We start from the raw sequence: 21,049 nt of genomic DNA on the forward strand, positions 1-21,049 counted from the left end.
TTATATAGCCTTGGGCTCTCCCAATTTAATAGCTAGCTTTTGGGGTGTGGTTCTCCCTAAGTTGTATCACACTATAAACTAGTAATGCTCCAATTGTAGCCACAGTACAAAAACCAGTGAAAACAAGGTTGTCGGTTGTGTTTGGCAGGTTTGGGTCAAAGGGTATCGTGGATTGGGATAAAAATGTTATCTTTGAAGCTGGTTCTGACTAAAGCTGATGAGAGTTTGGCTTTGGGAGAGGTTGGTGAAGGTGCTGAGACCTATTGAAATGGAAGTTGAAGATATATATTATTAAGTTCTAATTAATCTGTTACAATACTCCATATAATATAGGTTAAAATACTAAGTGTCTACAACTTAAAAATCCTATCTTATCAGTAGGCAGGGATTGCAAGTATTGGAGGCTGTGATGGGGAGACACACTTTAATGTGAAACTTGGTTCTGATCACGGATCAGGAGTTTGAAGGTAAGAGCTTACTTAAGAGGTATAGGGTGATTTAAGGTTTATTGCTGAGTAACGTAAATGCAATGTTTTAGTAAGTCCCTCTGGGTTTGAAATGCTTCATTTTTATTTATTTATTTATTACTGAAAATTAGAAAGAAATAAAAGGTAAAGGTTGCTGGATTGTCGCCAATTGTCAAAAAGTGACTCGTGAATCTTCTTAGGTGCTTCCTGAATATTCTACTTTGCTATCTCAGTTACTTTAAACCACACCAGGAATTGATATAATAATAATATACTAGTAGTACAAGTTAGCTGGCACCCCTTTCTAGTAGTATTAGAACTAATTATTTATTAAAGAGGTTTAAACAAAAAGGCTCTTTGTGCCTCATTTGCCTATTATTCGCTATTATGAGTTAGCATAATATATATCAGCACACCATGTCTTGAGAAATATAGAATTTAATCGCAATTACCAAATGGACAAACCCCGTTTGGTGGGTTAGGACAGCAGGGGTTGGCTCGAGATTTTCTTGGGGCAAAATGATAAGAAAAGAACAAAACAAAGAAAAGAAAAAAAGAGACAATTGCCAATTGATTAGAGCCTTTTCCTTCCAATTATTGAGCTATACTGTAGGGAACTTACTAGTGCTAAAAAAACAGAGTTTATGTAATATTGGATTGAGACGGACATAAATGAAGAAACATGAAAAATGAGAATTTGTATAGTCGGCCCATCTTGCTTGGATTGAGGCACAGTAGCTTTGTATTGTTATTAGGATCCATTACAGGTGCGAGAAATTCCTGTGCGCTTACTTGAAGCATTATTCCACAAGGAGAAAATGAAAATCAAATCAAATTGTTGTACTAAAGTATGCAATATACAGAAGTAATAATCTTTTTTACCATTTCACCTCTTTGTTCTACAAATATGGGTTATAAGAGCACCTGCAGGTGGACTTGTCATCTCTAACTGACATCTCCCATGTAACCAGTAAGAGTAATGAATTAGGCCAATATTAACTCTGACTTTGAAAGTTCCTCTGATGTTATACACAACTCTGTTGCTTAGGACCTGCTTTTGGAGTTTGAAAGCTGAAATTGGTGGCAAATAAACCAAGCTAGATATCATGTGAACTGGTACTAGCCGTGTTTCGTGTCGTCTCTGAGTGAAAGGTTGAAGAACTTGAGTTGCTATTAGACTATCTGAAAAATATAGCTCAATATCCAAATGCTCAAATCTCACATCAAGTTTCCTGTTTGGATTGGTGAAATTTGCAATAAATGTAAAATCACCATTCATATACTGTGGGGAGTCTAAGTAGATGAGACTGAGGCTAGCATTAGAAGTATCAAACAATGGATTTCTTGGTTTAATGGAAAGGAATATGACTAGCGTGACAATCCCAAAGCATATCAGAAGTAAGCAGAATACCATGCATAGGATTGCAACAAACCATACTCCAGGATTTGTCCGTCTACGTTGTCGTGGCACAATATATTGTACTGGTTTTGTCTTGCTTTCAAATGGGATTTCTGGTGTCAAAGGTTGATTCAGGGCATGTTTTGACACGACAATTTGGTTCATAGGAGATGGTACTGGTACGCCGCGTTTATGTGATGGTACTGGTGGTGGTAACGGCGATGGAGTAAGGGGAAACATCTTAGGAGAAGTATATTCAGGAGAAAAGAAGCTCAAGCTCTCAGAGGAAGTCATGGCAAATGAATTATGAGAGGAAAGAAGAACAAATGAATCTTGGATCTACTTATTAAGATGAAGTTGGAAGTGGATTAAGGAAAGTAAAAAGGGAAAGAAGCTTTTGATTAAGGGAGGTGAGGGACCCCTTTGTTGTTTTATTATACTATTTGCTAAAGGTAATGAGAGTAGGAACTAAAGTTAGGACATTGATGTTTGGATTTGAACTGTGTGCTTGCTTTTTGCATATTTGAATCACTGTATTTATTCAGGAAAATACAAAAGCAAAGTGGCCCAGCACGGGGCTCTACAGCTTTTATTTTGGGGTCTAATTTGCTCTGCACTTTCCACTTTTTCTTGAAATTCTACTAATTTGTAGAACATTGACCTGTCAAATGGACAATAGTTGATTAAATTGGTGGACTTCATCAACGGTTTTTCTTGCAACTCTGCAGCATTAGCTGCCTTTTGATTTGATAGGTTAATACTTGCACACTAAGAAAGTAGTATGAAGAAAGAAAGTCAGAAAACTATGTGGTTAAGAAAATCATTGTTCTACATGTATAAATAATGAGAAAATGGTCGTTAAGTGGCTGCTTTATAGTTTCTAAAAGCATCGCCCCCTAACTCACATAATGTTTCTATAAAGATGGCCAAGCAGCGTACGGGTTCCGTAAGCTGAACTCATTTATCTTTTCTTTTCTTTCTTTCTTTCTTTCCCTACGTTAATCAAAATAATACACTTTTTTGAACGTCCTAATTTGATTGTGTTTGGGTCGAAATCTGTTTCACTACTTGGGACTAAGTAACATCGAGATTAGAGTCAGCCGAGGTCGACCAGGAGATGGCGAAGCCCGTTGTCGAGATGCAAAAGATGGTCGATGTCGCGTGCTGCAAAAAGAGCTGCAACCACTAGTTTATTAGGACAGGATATTAAAAAGAATATTCCATTAGATATTCTTTGTACTTGTACTACTAGGGTTTATTGAGGGTATGTCTCATATAAATAAGAACAAGATAGTAAAAAGGAGCATGTGATATTCATTGTGATAAGGGTACACTTTGCAAAAAGATTCTCTCTCTCTGTAAAGATAGAAATACTACATTTTTATCAAGATTCTTGCTCATATCATTTCACACTTTCCCATCAGATCCGAGAATATTTCGAATGTTCTAATATCTGTCTGTCACTCATCATTGTCAGGAGGAATAATCACCTAGCTCATTATTTATTGGGTGAACCACTTTTCCTATTTACTTAAATGTTATTTATTGTTATTTATTGCTAGTTACTTCTCCATTAATACAGATATATTTCGAAACAAGTATTGAATGCTACTGTCGATTCTCTACTAGATCTGTCTAAACGTTAACCATTTTGTTAGAATCCACATCTATAGATATTATTATTAACCAGGTTTAACTCGTTATTGTATAAATATAATCGTTTTAACCAGAAGTTAATCTTCTTGGTCAAATAATTTATCCACGTCTAGAGATATTATCATTAATCAGGTTTAACACATTATTGTATAAATATAATCGTTTTAACCAGAAGTTAATCTTCTTGATCAAACAATTTGGCGACGTCTGTGAGGATTTTCTAGTTAAATTTTTAGTTTCCTCTAGACTTATAACTAACACGAATCACTAATAATTTTATTCAATATTATATTTTTAACTTTTAAAAGTTTTAAATGCACAAATTAACAACATAATTTATGAGATTTCTTAATTATTAATCCATGATATATTTTGCTAAATATGGGCCGGTTTATCAGCTAGCTTTCAATTGTAGATTTTCTTACTAGCTTGCTTTATTTCTTCTCTTTTTTAATGTCTTTTTTGTTTATTATTGCACTTTGGTTTTGTGTTATTTAAAAATCGTAGATTATTAGTTGTCTACTTATATGTTATAAGTTGTATCCTTCAAGATTATTTATATTTTCAAAGTTCTTGCCTGTGAAACTGAAATTATGAAATTACAAACTTGGAACAAATCTTAAGTTGAATTATTGATGATTGAGGACTTCTGAGATAGTTTCTTTAATTATTGAGTTAGTTATACACAACCAATATTCATGATCATCTTTAGGAACTTACACTTTTATTTTATAACTCGAAACTACTTTTTAAATAAATTTATACTCATTAAGACAGGATTCACGCGCATCACGCGTACCCTAAGACTAGTGATAGAAAATGATCAAAGTTGTCCTCGTATCTTTTGGCAAGCGAAAGAATTTGAGTCGGTTGTGAAAGTACAAGAGGGGGTGAATTGTAACCGATTTAAAAACCTAGTTGACTAAAGAGGGAATTAGTTGACTAAACTTTTCCAATAGGTTCGATCGTAGTAGAATTAAATTGTGTAGAAGTAAAAGCAGTAAAGACATAGAAGTTTTATACTGGTTCAGTACCAGTGTGGTACTTACATATAATTCCCTTGAATTATAAGGGTTCTCTTAGATCTTCAATATTGAGTCGTTACAACACTTGTGGTTTTAGTTCGTTTACCACTAACGATATTCAACAACAGTGTTTGTCTAAACTTGACACAACTCTTATTTTATTTTCTAACTCTTCCTATCTTTTGTGACACTTGTAACTCAAGAATACAGTATTGGTACTAAGAACTAGAAAGATATAGAAACTTGTATTAAGTTGTGTAACATTTTCTTCAGTCTTCCAACCTTCTTATATGAGAGTCTTGAGATCTTGTATTCTTCTTTTTGAACTAGCCGTTGCAGATTGACCATTGATTGAGGCAAAAATATTCTAAGAGATTTGACCCAAGGGTTGCCTCTGAAACCCGCTTACAAGACGGGCTGGATTCAATTATCATCTTTCCTTTTCGCGTTCCTGATTAAGGGAGTGATTTGCGATTTAGCTTGATTGATCAATCACTAGAATCTTCTAATTCCTTTTTCCATAACTCTCCTTAATTTACGAACTGGCTTTCCCATATCGGCTGCACTTGATCTTATTTCTATTGATAATATTGTCATCTTGATTTTACTTGATCGTATTTCCTTTTGATATCATTGTCATCCTGATTTCCTACAATCTAGTAGGATATATTAGATTTGCACTATTGTCACCATTAAAACTTAGGTGTAGAGAAGACGACACTTCCCTTTTAGTGAAGGCTCCCCCTGATTTTGTGCACGCCTGAATTTTGATACTAATGTTGCTCCCCTTGAGTTGCTGCTCTGCATTACTCTAATATTTCTCCCCATTTAACATCAATCAAAAAGAAAGAAGAAAGTGTAGGCAAAAAGTAACATGCAATATAGCATATAATAAGCATGGAAGATAAAGTAGTATATATTATGCCTTCAGCTGAGGCATATGATAATGGTTCTTACAGACCAAAGCAAAAAAAAAAAAAAAAAAAAGTGCCAAAAGAAATTGTTTTTTAAACACACACACATAGTGGGCCTCAGTTCCTCCCTAGAAAGTATTTCAGGGTATTGATCACTTTGGTGTAGAAAGAGTCTTAGGAGGTTTCAATTTCTTTGGTGAGTTTGTCCATTTTCTCTATCATGGAGTTGAATGCCCTGATTCCCTGTCTCTTTGTGTCTCCCATGTCCATCCTGAGCTTGGCCACATTTGTACCTATTTCTTTAATGACATCCCTGATATTGTCCACATGTTCTTTCATGGCAATGAGCATGGTCTTAAACTCCATCTAGTCCTTGCTGAATTTGTTGTAGGTTATTGGCAGCAATCGATTGAGTCTATGGTAGTTCAATGGTTGGCTCAACTTGTACTGGAGTGCTTCCAATTTGGCACGTCTAACCCATCCATCTTCACTTAGAGTGTAGCCCGTCATAGAAAAGGCTTTCTTATCATATGCAATTGAGATAAACTTGGGAGAAAAAAGTGCTAGATCAACCTTCATTACTTCTAGAATGTGGGAGATAAGTAGATCATCAGATAAACAAGAAGTAGAGGATGGTATATCTCTAATACTATCAATCATATACTGACTAATCCACACAAGCCAGTCAAGTCTTTTGTTGTTCACAAGACAAATATCCCTAGTGGTTAGAGTGCTGAAAGATCCGGTCCTAGGAAAAAGAGTAGTTGCAATCATGTGAGCTAATACACGATATTCAAATTGAAGACTTTTAGGACCAATATCGGGGGGGGGGGGAGGGGGAGCAATTTCAGACAAGGTGGCTTTTGCCTCTTCTAGGGATACTTCAAAGTCTTTTGGCCAGGAATTTTGAACAAACACATCATAACCATAAAACTTAGCAGAAATATTTTTCTCAAATTGATATGCATCAAGTACAATACGAGTACCCGGGACCATTGACTCCAAGTCATCTTTTTCATTCACAAATAGATTTGCATAAAACATTTGCACATGTTCTTCATACACATTATTTCCAACAGTATCAAACAGAGGATAAAGGCTTTGAAAGTCAAAAACTGAAACAACATCATAATGAACATCCTTCATAAGAGAGAGACTTACAGTGTGCCCATAAGCCATAGATTTTGACTTATAGGATTCAAACCTCAATTTTTCAGTTGGACCGTAGAAGTTCGGTTTGTCCTCAGGCCCAAAATCAGTGTTTTTCACTTCTCCCTTTTGCATGCAGGCCTTTTAGGGGTTTGATCCACGGGTATCTTCCCAGCTTTTTTCTGGCTTAGCGTTTGATCATCCGATTAGTCACTACTCTCATTATCAATTTTGAGAGGGTCTGAGTCAAGGGATGACTCAACGTCGTTAGTTTCTTTAGGGTTTTAAGTGTTTTGGAACCGCCTGCTCCGTCTTGTGACAGTGGAAGATGAGAGGTTTTTCTTAGTCATGGTAGAAGAGTTTGGTGAGAAGTGAGAAAGAATGAGATAAGAGAGGGTACCTATTTAGCCCTTGGGAGATTGAAGGGTTGTATTGGTTAGAGGAAGGGTTAGGAACATATTAAAGTGATATTTCTGAGGAGTTGCTTCGGCGGCACCAATGGAAAGTAATAATTACACTCACATCAAATTAATGAAGCCTATCACTTAAGCAAACTTATAAAAGAAAGTAAAATATTTTGTAAATATTTAAAAGATTTTTTCACGCAATAGACATGATTCCAATCTTACTACGTAGTAGGCAAAAACGTTCTTCCAAAAGAGATTTTGTAAAAATATCAGCAAGTTGAGATTCAGTATTAATAAATTTTAATGCTATATCACATTTAGCAACATGATCACGAATAAAATGATGCTTAATTTCTATATGCTTTGTCCTGGAATGATGCACATAATTTTTTGAAAAATAAATAACACTAATGTTATCACATAAAATAGGAGTAGAAGCAAGGTTGAGATCATAGTCAAGAAGTTGATGCATAATCTAGAGAATTTGGTGCAACAACTTCCAACAGCCAAATACTCTACTTCAGTAGTTGACAGTGCAACACAATTTTGTTTCTTGCTATGCCAGAAAATTATTGCAATTTTCAGTAGTTGGCAAGTGCCACTAGTGATTTTCCTGTCAATCCTATCACCTGTAAAGTCTGCATCTGAAAAACCTTTTAGATCAAAATTGTTAGAATGAGGATACCATAAACCTAATTCAGTGGTCCCAATAAGATATCTAATGATACGTTTTACCACAGTCAAATGAGATTTCTTTGGAGCTGACTGAAATCTTGCATACTTACAAACACTGAACATTATATCTGGTCGACTAGCCGTGAGATATAGAAGGGATCCAATCATTCCCCTGTACATAGTTTTATCGATACTTTTCCCGTCTTTGTCTTCTTCAAGAATTGTTGACGAACTCATGGGAGTTCCACTAGGCTTTGCATTCTCCATACCAAACTTTTTAATAAGCTCCTTTGTGTATTTAGTTTGGCTGATGAAGATGCCTTTGGCATATTGCTTAATTTGTAATCGAAGGAAGAAAGATAGCTCTCCCATCATGCTCATTTCGAATTCTCCTTTCAGTATGAGCAAATTCCTCACATAACACAGAGTTAGAACTTCCAAAAATAATATCATCTACATAAATTTTAGTAATAAGATTACATGAATTTGAACGCTTAATAAACAGAGTTGTATCAATATTACCTCGTTTGAAGTCATGATTTAACAGTAAAGAGCTTAGTCTTTCATACCAGGTTCGGGGAGCTTGTTTGAGTCCGTATAAGGCCTTTGATAACTTGAATACATGATTTGGGAGACTGTTGTTTACAGACCCAGGAGGTTGTTTCACATACACTTCTTTAGAAATATATCTATTTAAGAAGATACTTTTTACATCCATCTGACATAGTCTGAACCCTTTATGAGCAACAAAGGCAAGCAATATTCAAATGGATTCCAACCTTGCCATAGGAGCAAGGGTTTCATCATAGTTAATTCCCTCATGCTGTGAGTAACCTTTAGCGACTAGCCTTGCTTTGTTGTGAATTACTTGACTAGACTCATTCAGCTTATTTCTGAAAACTCATTTTGTTCCTACAATTAATGTATCAGAAGGTTTTGGAACTAAGTTCCATACTTCATTTCTTTTAAATTCTTCAAGTTCTTCTTTCATGGATTTGACCCCGTTGTCATCTTTGAGAGCATAATCAACCTTTTTTGGCTCAAGTTGAGAAATTAAAGTCATGTGAGAGTTGAGCTTCTGAGATCTTCTAGTGGTAATGCCTTCTTGTGGATTTCCTATAATGAACTTATGGGGATATCCAGGTTCACTTTTCCATTCATTTGGGCACAGCTGAGGCTGACTCCTTTTCAATGGGAGTTGATTGTTCAGTTATAGGTGATTCCTAGTTTTCCATGTGGCCGTCAGTCGACTGATGCTACTGATTAGTCACCTCATTGTGAATATCCTTACCTATAAGAACATATTTTGGAACTATGGAAATTTCCTCTTCTTCAGGGAGTTTTTCATTCCTTGAGTGAGGGTTAGTATCCACAAAATAACATGACTGGATTCCTCAATAGATAAGGTTCTTTTATTAAAAACTCTATATGCTCTACTTGAGGGAGAGTATCCAAAAAAAATACTTTTGTTGCCTTTTGCATCAAACTTATCAAGGCTGCCTTTTTCATTATTATGGATAAAGCATTTGCAGGCAAATGGATGAAAGTAACTGATGTTGGGTCTTTTACGATTCCATAGATCATATGGAGTCTTTTGAGAATAGGTCGAATCAGACATCCATTAATAATGTGATATGCAATACTTACGGTTTCTGCCCAGAATTGGTATGGAAGAGAGTTTTCCACAATCATAGTTTTTGCCATATCTTGCAAGGTTTTATTTTGCGTTTTACCACTCCATTTTATTGAGGTGATCTTGGCGAAGAGAACTTGTGAGAAATTCCTTGATTGCAGACATTTTTAAATGCTCTGCTTTCAAATTCTCCTCCATGATCACTCCTTATAGCAGATATGTAATATCCTTTTTTCCGTTGTACCTTCTTGCAAAAGACATCAAAATTCTTTAAAGCTTCACATTTATGACTCAGAAAAATAACCCAGGTAAATCGAAAAAAATCACAAAGGAATATTTTCTACCACCAATGCTAGCAGTTCTGGTTGGGCCAAAAAGGTTCATATGCAAAAGCTGAAGCTGTTTTGAAGTAGAGACTATGTTTTTGACTTTAAAAGAAGACCGAGTTTGTTTTCCTAACTAACATGCATCACAAATTTAATCTTTTGATTGGAAGACAATGACAAGATCACGTTTGGAAAGTTTTTGAATTGTATGCATACTAGCATGACCAAGTTTTTTATGCCATACCCAGGGATCATCAATCATAGAAGCTAGACAAATTTGATTTCCAAGACTATCTATATTACTGAGAGTATAGACATTCCTATCTCTACTCCCATATAGAATGATTTTACCTGATTCGTCTTTAATAAACTAACCATGCTTTTTAAAAATGAACCTCATAGGCATTGTCACATAGTTGACTGATGTTGAGTAGGTTGTAGCCAAGTTCATCTACCAGGATGACTTTGTCTACATCGCATGATGAGCTGAGAGGGACTCTTTCAAATTCAATTACTTTTTCTTTTGATTTGTCTCCAAAAGTGACTGATCCACCATCTATCTTAGTGACAATTTCGAATAATTGTTTGTCACATGTCATATGTTTAGAACACACGCTATCAAGATACCATTTTCCTTTTCGATTCTTCTTGCGGTATTCCTGCAAAAACAAATTACTTATTTTTAGGTACCCAAGCCTACTTGGGTCCTTGATGGTTAATATTCTGATTGTTAGCCTGATTTGAGGCCTTGGGTCGCGAAACCCACCTTCTGTTGTTCTTAAACCTGCAATGGTTAGAAGTATGGCTAGGGTTTCCACAATAAAAGCAAGATGGATTATTAAAACTTTCAGAGGCTTTTTCTCTGCCACTTCTAAAACTACAATAGTTAGAGTTGTGACCATCTTTTCCATAATGAATGCATGCAAAGTGATTTCTTGTCCTAGATAAATTATTACGAGAGGTTGACTAGTTTGATTTGATAGAACTGTGACTGGTAGATTTTCGCAATCCATTCAGTTGAAGTTGAAGTTCATGAATTTCTTCTTGAAGCATGTCTCTTTCAATTTCATATACTTCTAGTTTCAGTGCCCGCTCTTTCTTTTCTTTCAGTGCCCACTCTTTCTTTTCTTTTTGAATCTTTCGAAGTACATGTTGAACTTTCTCAATATCTGCAAGAGCAATATCAATAAATTCTTGAAGTTCATTACATTTAGAACACATAGGTAAACGTACCTCACTTGTTCCTTCGTCTGCCATGAGGCCAAGCTCACCTGAATCTTCATCATTGTCTTCTTTGATGGCCATAAAACACATGTTGGCAATTTTCTCATGATCTGATTCTTCTTCATCACTCCATGCTCCGAGTGAATTCTTCTTTTGGAAGTTTCTGCCGAGTTTCTTTTTCAGTTCAGGGCATTCTACTTGAATGTGTCCGTGTTTTTCACATTCATAATATCTTCCATCATTTTGTCATTCTCATTTCCCATCTTTCCCTTTCTGAATTTGGTTTACCTCTTCTGTTGTTTATGTTTTTCCTCATCATGCTTGTTATAAATTTAGAGAGCATAGCTATATTTTCATCTTGTTCTCCTCTTCCTTTTCTTCTCCTTCGTTTTCTGATTCAGCCATGGTTGCTTTAAACATAAATGTCTTCTTTTTTTTCTTGTTGTACTTGCCTGTCTAAATGAGTTTTTTCAAAGACAATTAGATCACCTCTGAGTTCATCACATGACATCTTGTCAAGATCCTGACATTCTAGTGCAATGACTTTGGGTTGCCAAATAGTGGGTAGGTTTTTTAGTATTTTCCTGACTTGTTCTCCATTTCTAATTAGTCTACCAAAAGATTTCAAATCTCCAAGAATTTTGCTGAATCGAGAGAATATTTTTCACTGATTCTCCATCTTTCATTTAAAATAATTCATAGTCACGAACTAGGAGATTTATCCTTGTTTCTTTCAGTTTGTTTATTCCTTCATATGTGACTTCTAACTTCTCTCACATTTCTTTTACAGTGTCACAACTTGATATCTTTTCATACTCTTCTCCTCTTATGGCATTATACATGAGATTCTCAGCCTTAGCATTCACTTGAATAACGGCTGCTTGTTCTTCAGTGTAATCATCTAAGTCAAGAGGGTCAGATGATATTATGATCTCACCGTCTTTATCCTTCCTTGGTGGAATTGGAAGATTTTCCTTTTTGATCACACGCCATACTTTAATGTCATATGACATTGTGTAGGTTTCCATATGCACTTTCCAGTGTGAGAAGTGTTGGTCGTTGAAGTATGGTGGTCTTACCTGAGAGGTTCCTTCTTGGAATGGTGCTCAAACGACTGTGTTTGACGTCATGATCTTTTCTCCACTTGCTGTTAGGCAATACTTGTGAGTCCTTGCTCTGATACCAATTGAAAGTACTAGAGAGGGGATGGTGAATTGTAACCGATTTAAAAACATAGTTGACTAGAAAGGGAATTAGTCAACTAAACTTTTCCAGCAGGTTCAATCGCAGCAGAATTAAATTGTGCAAAAGTAAAAGCACTAAAGATATAGAAGTTTTATACTGGTTCAGTATCAGTGTGGTATTTACATCCAGTTCCTTTGGGTCACAAGAGTTCTCTTAGATCTTCAATATTGAGTCGTTACAACAGTTGTGGTTTTAGTTCGTTCACCACTAACGATATTCAGCAACAATGTTTGTCTAAACTTGACACAACTCTTATTTTGTTTTCTAACTCTTCCTATCTTTTGTGACACTTGTAAACTCAAGAATATAATATGTGTACTAAGAACTAGAAAGATATAGAAACTTATATTAAGTTGCATAACTTTTTCTTTAGTCTTCCAGCCTTCTTATATGAGAGTCTTGAGATCTTGTAATCTTCTTTTTGAACTAGCCGTTGCAGATTGACCATTGATTGAGGCAAAAATGTTCTAAGAGATTTGACCTAAGGGTTGTCTCTGAATCCCACTTACAAGGCGGGCTGGATTCAATGATCTTCTTTCCTTTTCGCGTTCCTGATTAAGTGAGTGATTTGCGACTTGACTTGATTGATCAATCACCAGAATCTTCTGATTCCTTTTTCCATAACTCTCCTTAATTTACGAACTGGTTTCCCCATATCGGCTGCACTTGATCTTATTTCCTTTTGATAGCATTGTCATCCTGATTTCACTTGATCTTTTTTTCTTTTGATAGCATTGTCATTCTGATTTTCTGCAATTATGTAGGATAGATTAGATTTGCACAATTGTTATCATTAAAACTTAAAACTTAGATGTAACAAGTTGTTTAGACAATACAACTTTCTTGTTAGTATGTCTACTTTAAAACCCTGAAATGTTCCACCCACATCATACGAAAATTGAAGAAAATTACAAAGACGAGCAGTCTAAAATAGACTAGAGCTTTCTCCAAAATGCGTCTGGTCTCAAACCATAAAGGAAAGGTGGTTGAGAATAAGCAAACTCCTTGAACACGAAAGCTACTTAAAGTTCATTAAAATTAAGATTAACTGGGAAAAAGAGGAAAACTATAAAATCTCATTGGAAATTAAATAGTGACCAGTGAAATTGTGGGGCGATCAAATACTAACTATTTATTATTTTCTCAATGAATACAAATAGTGATAAAAGTGAGTTAATTTCATGCCCCTATAACTATATCCATTTTGTTCCATTTCTGATTTGATGAACTCAATGTTTTAGAGGATAATTAAGAGTACATTATTTTACTACGTTTCTAATAATGGTAAACTTACTAGCACTACAAGTACAACACTTCTCCTTTATCTGAATCTAAGATAATTTTCTACGGTAACCAATGGCTAGCACCTAGCAGTAGTCATGCCGCAGTAGGTTTATTTAACAGCTTGAAACTAATGTAAGAATACAAATAAATTAACGATTATTAATAAGTGATAAGCATGTGTTTAAAAGACGTACAATATTTTGAAATTAATTTAGTATAAACCTCAAATGCGAATAAGCTTTTATCGCCGGCAATCCCCAAAGACTCAGACTCTGCGCCGTAAATCTCTAAGTGTTGGCCGCCCTCCACTGATTTTCAAGTCATCAAGTGTGGGAAAAGAGACATTCTTTTTCATACAATTGCTATTTCTCTTTTACTCTGCTAAAATACCTTTTATATATCCTGCTTCATTTCCAATATACCTGGATTTAATTTACGTCAGTCACTTCTTCCATTCCCTTAAAATTAAGGGATTAAGCAACGTATTCGACAAGTCCTTTTACCATTTGTTTGATTTACCTTATAAAATATTACTTGCAGAATGATTCGTGCATTTGGACCTTCTAATCTCTTTACACGGTCACTTGCCATGATTCAAACTTTGTTGTAGTATTTGATACTTAAAGATTGTTGCCGTTTTCCTTTCATTTGTTCAGCACCTTTTTATTGGTTCCGATAATCTATCATTTTTCAATATGCTGGTTTCTTCAAGAATCCCGCAAATCTCTGCCTAAATCAATTACTCCTATTTTATTTCAGTGTAAAGTTAATAGTTAAAGTAGCAACCAAATGTCCAAATCCCACTTCACACCGTAGGGCCAACTTACTAACGCCCAAAACATCAATTCCCTCCGCCCCACAAGATGTGATAGTGTTTGACATAAAACGAAATTTGATATATTGATTTGAATTATATACTACTCCATTTTTTTACAATAATAAAGATAAAAAATTGTATGAGACAAAATCTACCCTAGAATATTTAGGGTAATATAGCATTAAGGAAAGAGTCAGCCGAGGTCGGCCAAGGAGCAGCAAGATTCGTGGTCGAAATATCAATAATGATCGAGGTCGAGCACCGCTGACACAACAGTAACGGTTAATTTTTAAAATAGGATATTAAAGAGCATATTCTAGTGAATATTCTCTGCACTTGTGCCATTAGGGTTTGTTAGAGATATGTCTTAAATAAAGAAGAAAAGAGAGAGTAAGAAGGAGCATGTAATATTCACTTGATAAGAACACTTTTTAGGAGAAGATTCTCTCTCTTGTAAAGATACAAAGATTACCCTTTTATCAAGATTTTTGTCCATATTATTCGACACTTTTCCACCAGATCCGAGGATAGTTCGAACAAACCTTGGATTTATCTGTCATTCATCATTCTCAGGAGGAACATTCGTCCAATCCATCCTTTATTTGGTGAATCATTTCTCTTATTTACTTAAATGTCATTTAATGTTATTTATTGCTAGTTACACCTCCATTATTGCTCATTCTTTATGAACGTTTTGTGCCTATCATTGTCAACATTTCATTGGATCTGTCCCATCTGACGCACGTTTTTAAGATTCGCATCTAGAGTATTATCTTTAACTAGGTTTAACCCATTATTACATTATTAACTCTTTTAGTTTCTTCTAGATCTACAACTGACACTGGTCACTAACATTAAAAAAACAAGAACAAGAACTCTTTTCCTTCTGCATACATAGATCTAACATGGCAGGTAAAAGAGAAGAAAGAACGAGAATAATGAGTGACCTCCCAACCAACCTCATGAACATCATCTATGAGAGCTCTGAAGCAGTGGACGAGGACACAACACCCAATACCTTCCCCAGGCGAGGTGGGTCACCCCCTCCCCACTGCAGCATCACAAAATCTCTTGGTAATACAGCCTCCACATCTGCGGTATAGGAGGCACCACCAGCAATAAAGAAGCTCATTGAGGCCTGGCTAACTGATACGCTGACTAACGTCCTCCATAAGCCTTAGGGATACGGCCACAGAAAATGCAAGAACTTGCGTTATACCACCAGTGGACGAGAAACATGATCAACCTCCTCCTGCCCAATGACAGGTATTACTCACAATGTTGTTAGCAATGCAGGTGACGACGCCCTCACAACCATTCTGAAAAGGATGAAGGAAATGAAAAATGAAAACAAGGTACTTGGGACCAAATGAGAGAACACCAAGAAAGGGTCGATAAAATACGGGGCGCTCCTAAGTTCTTGCCGAAAAGGGATGCCGGTCGGTTCGTCGAGCAGTAACACAGTGACAGTGCTGCCCCACATGCTATACCAAAGACCTTTAAAATGCTGCCCTATCTGAAAATATACGATGGTATAACTGACCCCGAAGATCATGTGACTCACTACGTCACCGTCGTGAAAGGCAATAACCTAGCTAAAGAGAGGCGCGTTGATTTGGTATTCACAACTGCCCACACGTTCCATTGAAACCTTCGAGGAAATGGGCGATAAGTTCGTAACGGCCCATACCAGGGCCAAAACAGCCGAGACAAGAGTAAACGACATCTTTGCTATTAAACAGTCTCTGGGAGAAGGGCTAAGGGACTTCCTCGCCCGTTTTAACCGAGTAAGAATGACCTTGCCAAATGTATCGAAAGGAATGGCGGTAGCAGCTTTTCATAACGGGCCGAGCAGAAATGGTTCAAGGGCGATAAGAAAGTTATTAAGTCGGCTTATGAAGTATCCCCCAACGACTTGGGACGAAATACATAACGCATATTGTGCCGAATTCCGAGAAGACGAGGACGACCTCAATGGGCCGACCCATCGACTGACCTCGGTGCAAGCAGAATCCAAAAAAGATCGAAGAAATGATGTCAGAGGAGATCTCGTGGCCTCACGACCAAACCGGGAACAACATCTCCTATATGTCAGAACCACCGCTGCATCCTCTTCCCGCCATGAAGAAGGCCCGCCTCGATCAAGAACAGGGACTCACCGGAGCGAGAGAGGTATTCCTCTTTACTATCCGCTCACAATTTTTATGTGTCACCTACAGAGATAGTCTATGCCTTGGAGAAGCTTTCATCAAAGGTGAAATGGCCACAAAAGATGAGGTCAGACCCGAATAGTATACAACCAATAATAGGGCAATCATAGATACACACCATGAGAGTCGTCCCCTCCATCCTGTACCAAGTCATCAAATTCCCAACTCCATGGGGGATATTCAATATACGAGGGGAGCAATGCACGTCCCAGGAATGCTACCGCATCGCCTTAGACTGTACGGCTACCGAACAAACAAGGGATAAAGAAAAAGAGGCATAGTAATCAACAGGGTCGAGGTCGGCAAGCGGTGACCGAGAGGATGTCATCAGAGACCCTGATACGGTCAAGGCCGCATGTTCGACCATAAAGGACCTCGACCCCATTCAGTTAGATAGCAACGAACACAACAAGAAAGCTTACATCGGCTGCAAAATTCAGGAACCGAGTAAGTTTCGTGAATTTTTAACTGCTAACGTGGACTTGTTTGCTTTTAGCTATACAGATATGCCAGGTATCCCAAAGGAGTTTGCCACACAAAAATTGAACGTTGATCCACTCTACCCCCAGTAAGGCAGGTTAGGCATAAGTTCAACTCCGTAATTAATGGCGCAGTACGCAAAAAAGTGGAAAAATTATTAGAAAATGGCTCCGTGAAGGAGTCGAAGTATCCCCAATGGGTCGCCAACGTAGTCATGGTAAAAAAGAAGAATGGAAAATGGAAGTTGTGTGTAGATTTCACCGACCTGACTAAAGCTTGCCCCAAGGATTTATTTCCATTACCCTATATCGACTAACACATCGATGCAACAGCCGGACACAAGCTACTAAGCTTCTTGAATGCCTACTCGGGCTATAATCAGATCCTCATGGAGGAAGAAGACCAGGAAAAACCACCTTCATCACCCACCAGGGGACATACTACTACAGGGTCATGCCCTTCGGACTGAAAAATACGGGGGCAACTTATCAAAGGTTGGTGATGAAGATGTTTAAAGACCAACTCGGAAAAATGATGGAAGTCTACATAGACGACATGCTGGTCAAATCCAAAAAGAAAGAAGATCACATCGACCACTTGAGAGAAGCCTTCGGTATACTCAGGAAATACAACATGAAACTGAACCCCAAAAATGCACATTCGGCATGGCCTCAGGAAAATTCTTGGGTTTCCTAGTGTCGCAGCAAAATATCGAGGTCAATCCCGATCAAATCAAGGCTATCAGAGGGATACAGAGCACTTGAACACCAAGAAACAGGTCCAGAGGTTGACTGGTCGTATCGCCGCCTTTTCGATGTTTATTTCATGATCCTCCGATAGGTGCCATAAGTTCTTTGGTGTACCAAAAAAGGATAACGGCCTCCAATGGACCCCCTGAATGCGTCCAAGACTTGAATGAGTTAAAGGTGTACTTGTCATCGCCACCATTGCTTTCAAAACTAGAGCCGGGACAACCCCTCCTCATCTATCTCGCCGTGTCCGAAGTAGCCGTAAGCGCTTTCCTGGTCCGAGAAAACAAAGGTATGCAATCACCCATCTATTACATTAGCAAAACACTAGTCGACGCCGAGACAAGATACCCACATCTCGAAAAGCTGGCTCTAGCCTTAGTCGTAGCCTCACGGAAGCTTAGACCATATTTCCAATGCCACCCCATCTCGCTCGTCACGACTTTCCCATTAAGAAGCATTTTGCATAAACCGAGCTATCGGGCAGGTTGGCCAAATGGGCCATCGAACTGAGCGAGCACAATATTACATATCGACCGCGAACAGCGATAAAGTCACAGGTGCTCGCAGACTTCATCGCCGACTTCAGTGCAAATATAATGCCCGAAGTCGAAAAGGAAGCCATCCACGCTTCTCCCCAAACACAAGACCTCTAGGTCCTGTACACTGATGGCACGTCTAACGCGTCAGGATATGGGCTGGGACTCGTACTCAAAGTCCCAACATGCAAAGTGATTCGCCAGTCCATAAGATGCTCGGACATGACTAACAACGAGGCCGAGTATGAGGCTGTAATTGCAAGACTAAGACTAGCACTCAAATACGGAGTGAAGCGTCTAAACCTGCACTGCAATTCTCAACTCATGGTCAACCAAGTCATAGGGACTTTCCATATCAAGGAGCAAAGGTTAAAAAAGTACTAGACCGAAATCTGCAAGTTGCTACCCGAGTTCGACGAATGTCAACTCGACCAGATCCCCTGAGCACAGAACACTGAGGCGGACGGCCTCGCCAAATTAGCCGCAACCCCAAAAACATTACAATCGGAAAAAGAAATGTTGTCCACCTCCTCAACTCATCGATAGATCAAATCGAGGTAAGAACTATAAATCTGACTTGGGACTGGTGTAACCGTATTGTTACATATCTGCAGGATGGTGTACTCCCCAACGATAAAAAGAAGCCAAGAAACTAGGAATGCAAGCAGCCAGATACATCATCATTCACAACGACCTGTACAAGAGGACATATGGCAGCTCTCTAGCGAAATGCTTAGGCCCAAATTAGACGTTGTGTGTCCTCGAAGAAATAAACGAAGGGCACTATGGAGCTCACTCCGCAATCGAGCTTTTGTCAGATGCCTCATACGAGCAGGGTATTACTAGCCCACCATTAAAAAGGAGGCCTCAGATTTCGTGTAAAAATGTGAGCAATGCCAGAAGTATGCCCCAATGATCCACCAAGCAGGTGAACACCTACACTCAGTAACTTCCCTTGGCCGTTCATCAAATAAGGAATGGACATTGTTGGCCCCCTCCCAGTAGGACGAGGTAACGTACGATTTCTTTTAGTTTTAACTGACTATTTCTCTAAATGGATAGAAGCAGGAGAATTCGCCCAAATACGCGAATAGGAAGTGATCACCTTCATATGGAAAAACATCATATGCTATTTTGGTCTCCCCAAAGAGATCAGTTGCGACAACGGACCCCAGTTTGCGGGAAACAAACTCACTGAGTGTTTTGCAAAATGGCATATCAAAAGAATACTCTCAATGCCATACCACCCCATAGGCAACTGGCAAGCGGAATCCTCCAATAAGTCGATACTGAACATCATGAAGAAGAAACTCGAAGACGCCAAAGGATTGTGGCAATAAATATTACCAGAAGTACTTTGGGCCTACCGAATAATGCCAAAGACGAGCACAAGAAAGACACCATACTCATTAGTCTATGGGACTGATGCAGTAATACCAATCAAGGTCGAGGAGCCCAGCCTAAGATACTCCCACAAAAGCGAACCCCGGAACGACGACATCAGAAGACAGGAGCTCGACGAAGTCGAGGAACGAAGAGATATGGCCTACGTAAGAATGGTTTTCCAAAAGCAACAAGCAGAACGTTATTATAACAAAAAGGCAAAGGTCAGGCCACTCAATGTCGGGGACTATGTGCTTAAAGCTAAAACACAAGTGAGCAAAGACTAATGGGAAGGCAAACTAGAAACAAATTGGGACGACTAGTACAAAATCACGGCAACAGCAAACAAAGGGTCATTCCAACTAGAAACGATGAAAGGAAAGCAACTACAAAACAACTGAAATATTACACACCTCAAGTACTTCAACTTCTAAAAGATGAAGCGCCACCAAAGTCGTACTCTTTTTTTCCTCACTTGAGTTTTGTCCCAATTGGGCTTTCTCGAGGAGGTTTTTAACGAGGCGACGAAGGGAACACTTCAGGATTGAAGGGCGCGCAGGACGGCTAGTTCATTACTCGACCTCTCAATACTTCTCCAGCTCGACCAATAAAGGGACTAGATAGACTAGGACTGGGACTGAAATGCTAGTCAACACCAGGAAAATATGTAAATTTCTCCAAGTGTATGAACAAAGCACAAATGCATGAAGTTTATTTATATTTCCTCTAAGTGTACAACCAAAGCAACGTCGCCTTAAAATCATACCGCCGACAAGTGTAACACCTAATCGGCCCTTGGCCATAATTAAGCATAGGTGATATTCGACCTCATTCGAATCAACACCTAATCGGCCCTCGGCCATAATTAAGCATAGGTGATATTTGACCTCGTTCGAATCCATACGTAATCGGCCCTCGGCCATAATTAAGCATAGGTGATATTCGACCTCGTTAATCAACACCTAATCGGCCCTCAGCCATAATTAAGCATAGGTGATATTCGACCTCGTTCGAATCAATACCTAATCGGACCTCGGTCATAATCAAGCATAGGTGATACTCAACCTCGTTTGAATCAACACCTAATCGGCCCTTGGCCATAATCAGACATAGGTTATACTCGACCTCGTTCAAATCAACATCTAATCAGCCTCTGGCCATTAATAGACACGATATGTTTGATCTCGCTAGAATTAACATTTACTGGTCCTCGTCCATGATCAAACTTAGGTTTTACTTAGACCTCGTTCGACCCTACTCGAGCTAAATTACTATGACTAAGGAAACCAAGGCAACAAAATCAAAAAGCATACCAACTCGAATAGAAGAAAAACGAATCAGGTACAAATAACCAAACTATTATTTCATACTTAGAATATTTTCCTTACAATGGCTCGGAAAGATGCCCACAAAAAAAAACAAAAAAAACACGCAAAAGTATGCAACAAAACAAAATGAAGAAAAGAA

The 21,049-nt window shown here is 38.0% G+C and overlaps 1 protein-coding gene across 1 annotated transcript; it reads right to left on the reverse strand.

Annotated features, from left to right (window-relative positions):
• Positions 1-889: 889 nt before the first annotated feature.
• On the reverse strand, positions 890-2,354 carry LOC104112683 (uncharacterized protein At1g08160-like). The gene has a single exon (XM_009622678.4). The coding sequence runs from the start codon at positions 2,158-2,160 to the stop codon at positions 1,354-1,356; it is 807 nt and encodes a 268-aa protein (XP_009620973.1). The 5' UTR covers positions 2,161-2,354; the 3' UTR covers positions 890-1,353.
• Between the last annotated feature and the right edge of the window lie 18,695 nt (positions 2,355-21,049).

Source organism: Nicotiana tomentosiformis, chromosome 7, assembly GCF_000390325.3.
Source record: "Nicotiana tomentosiformis chromosome 7, ASM39032v3, whole genome shotgun sequence".
Lineage (NCBI taxonomy): Eukaryota > Viridiplantae > Streptophyta > Magnoliopsida > Solanales > Solanaceae > Nicotiana > Nicotiana tomentosiformis.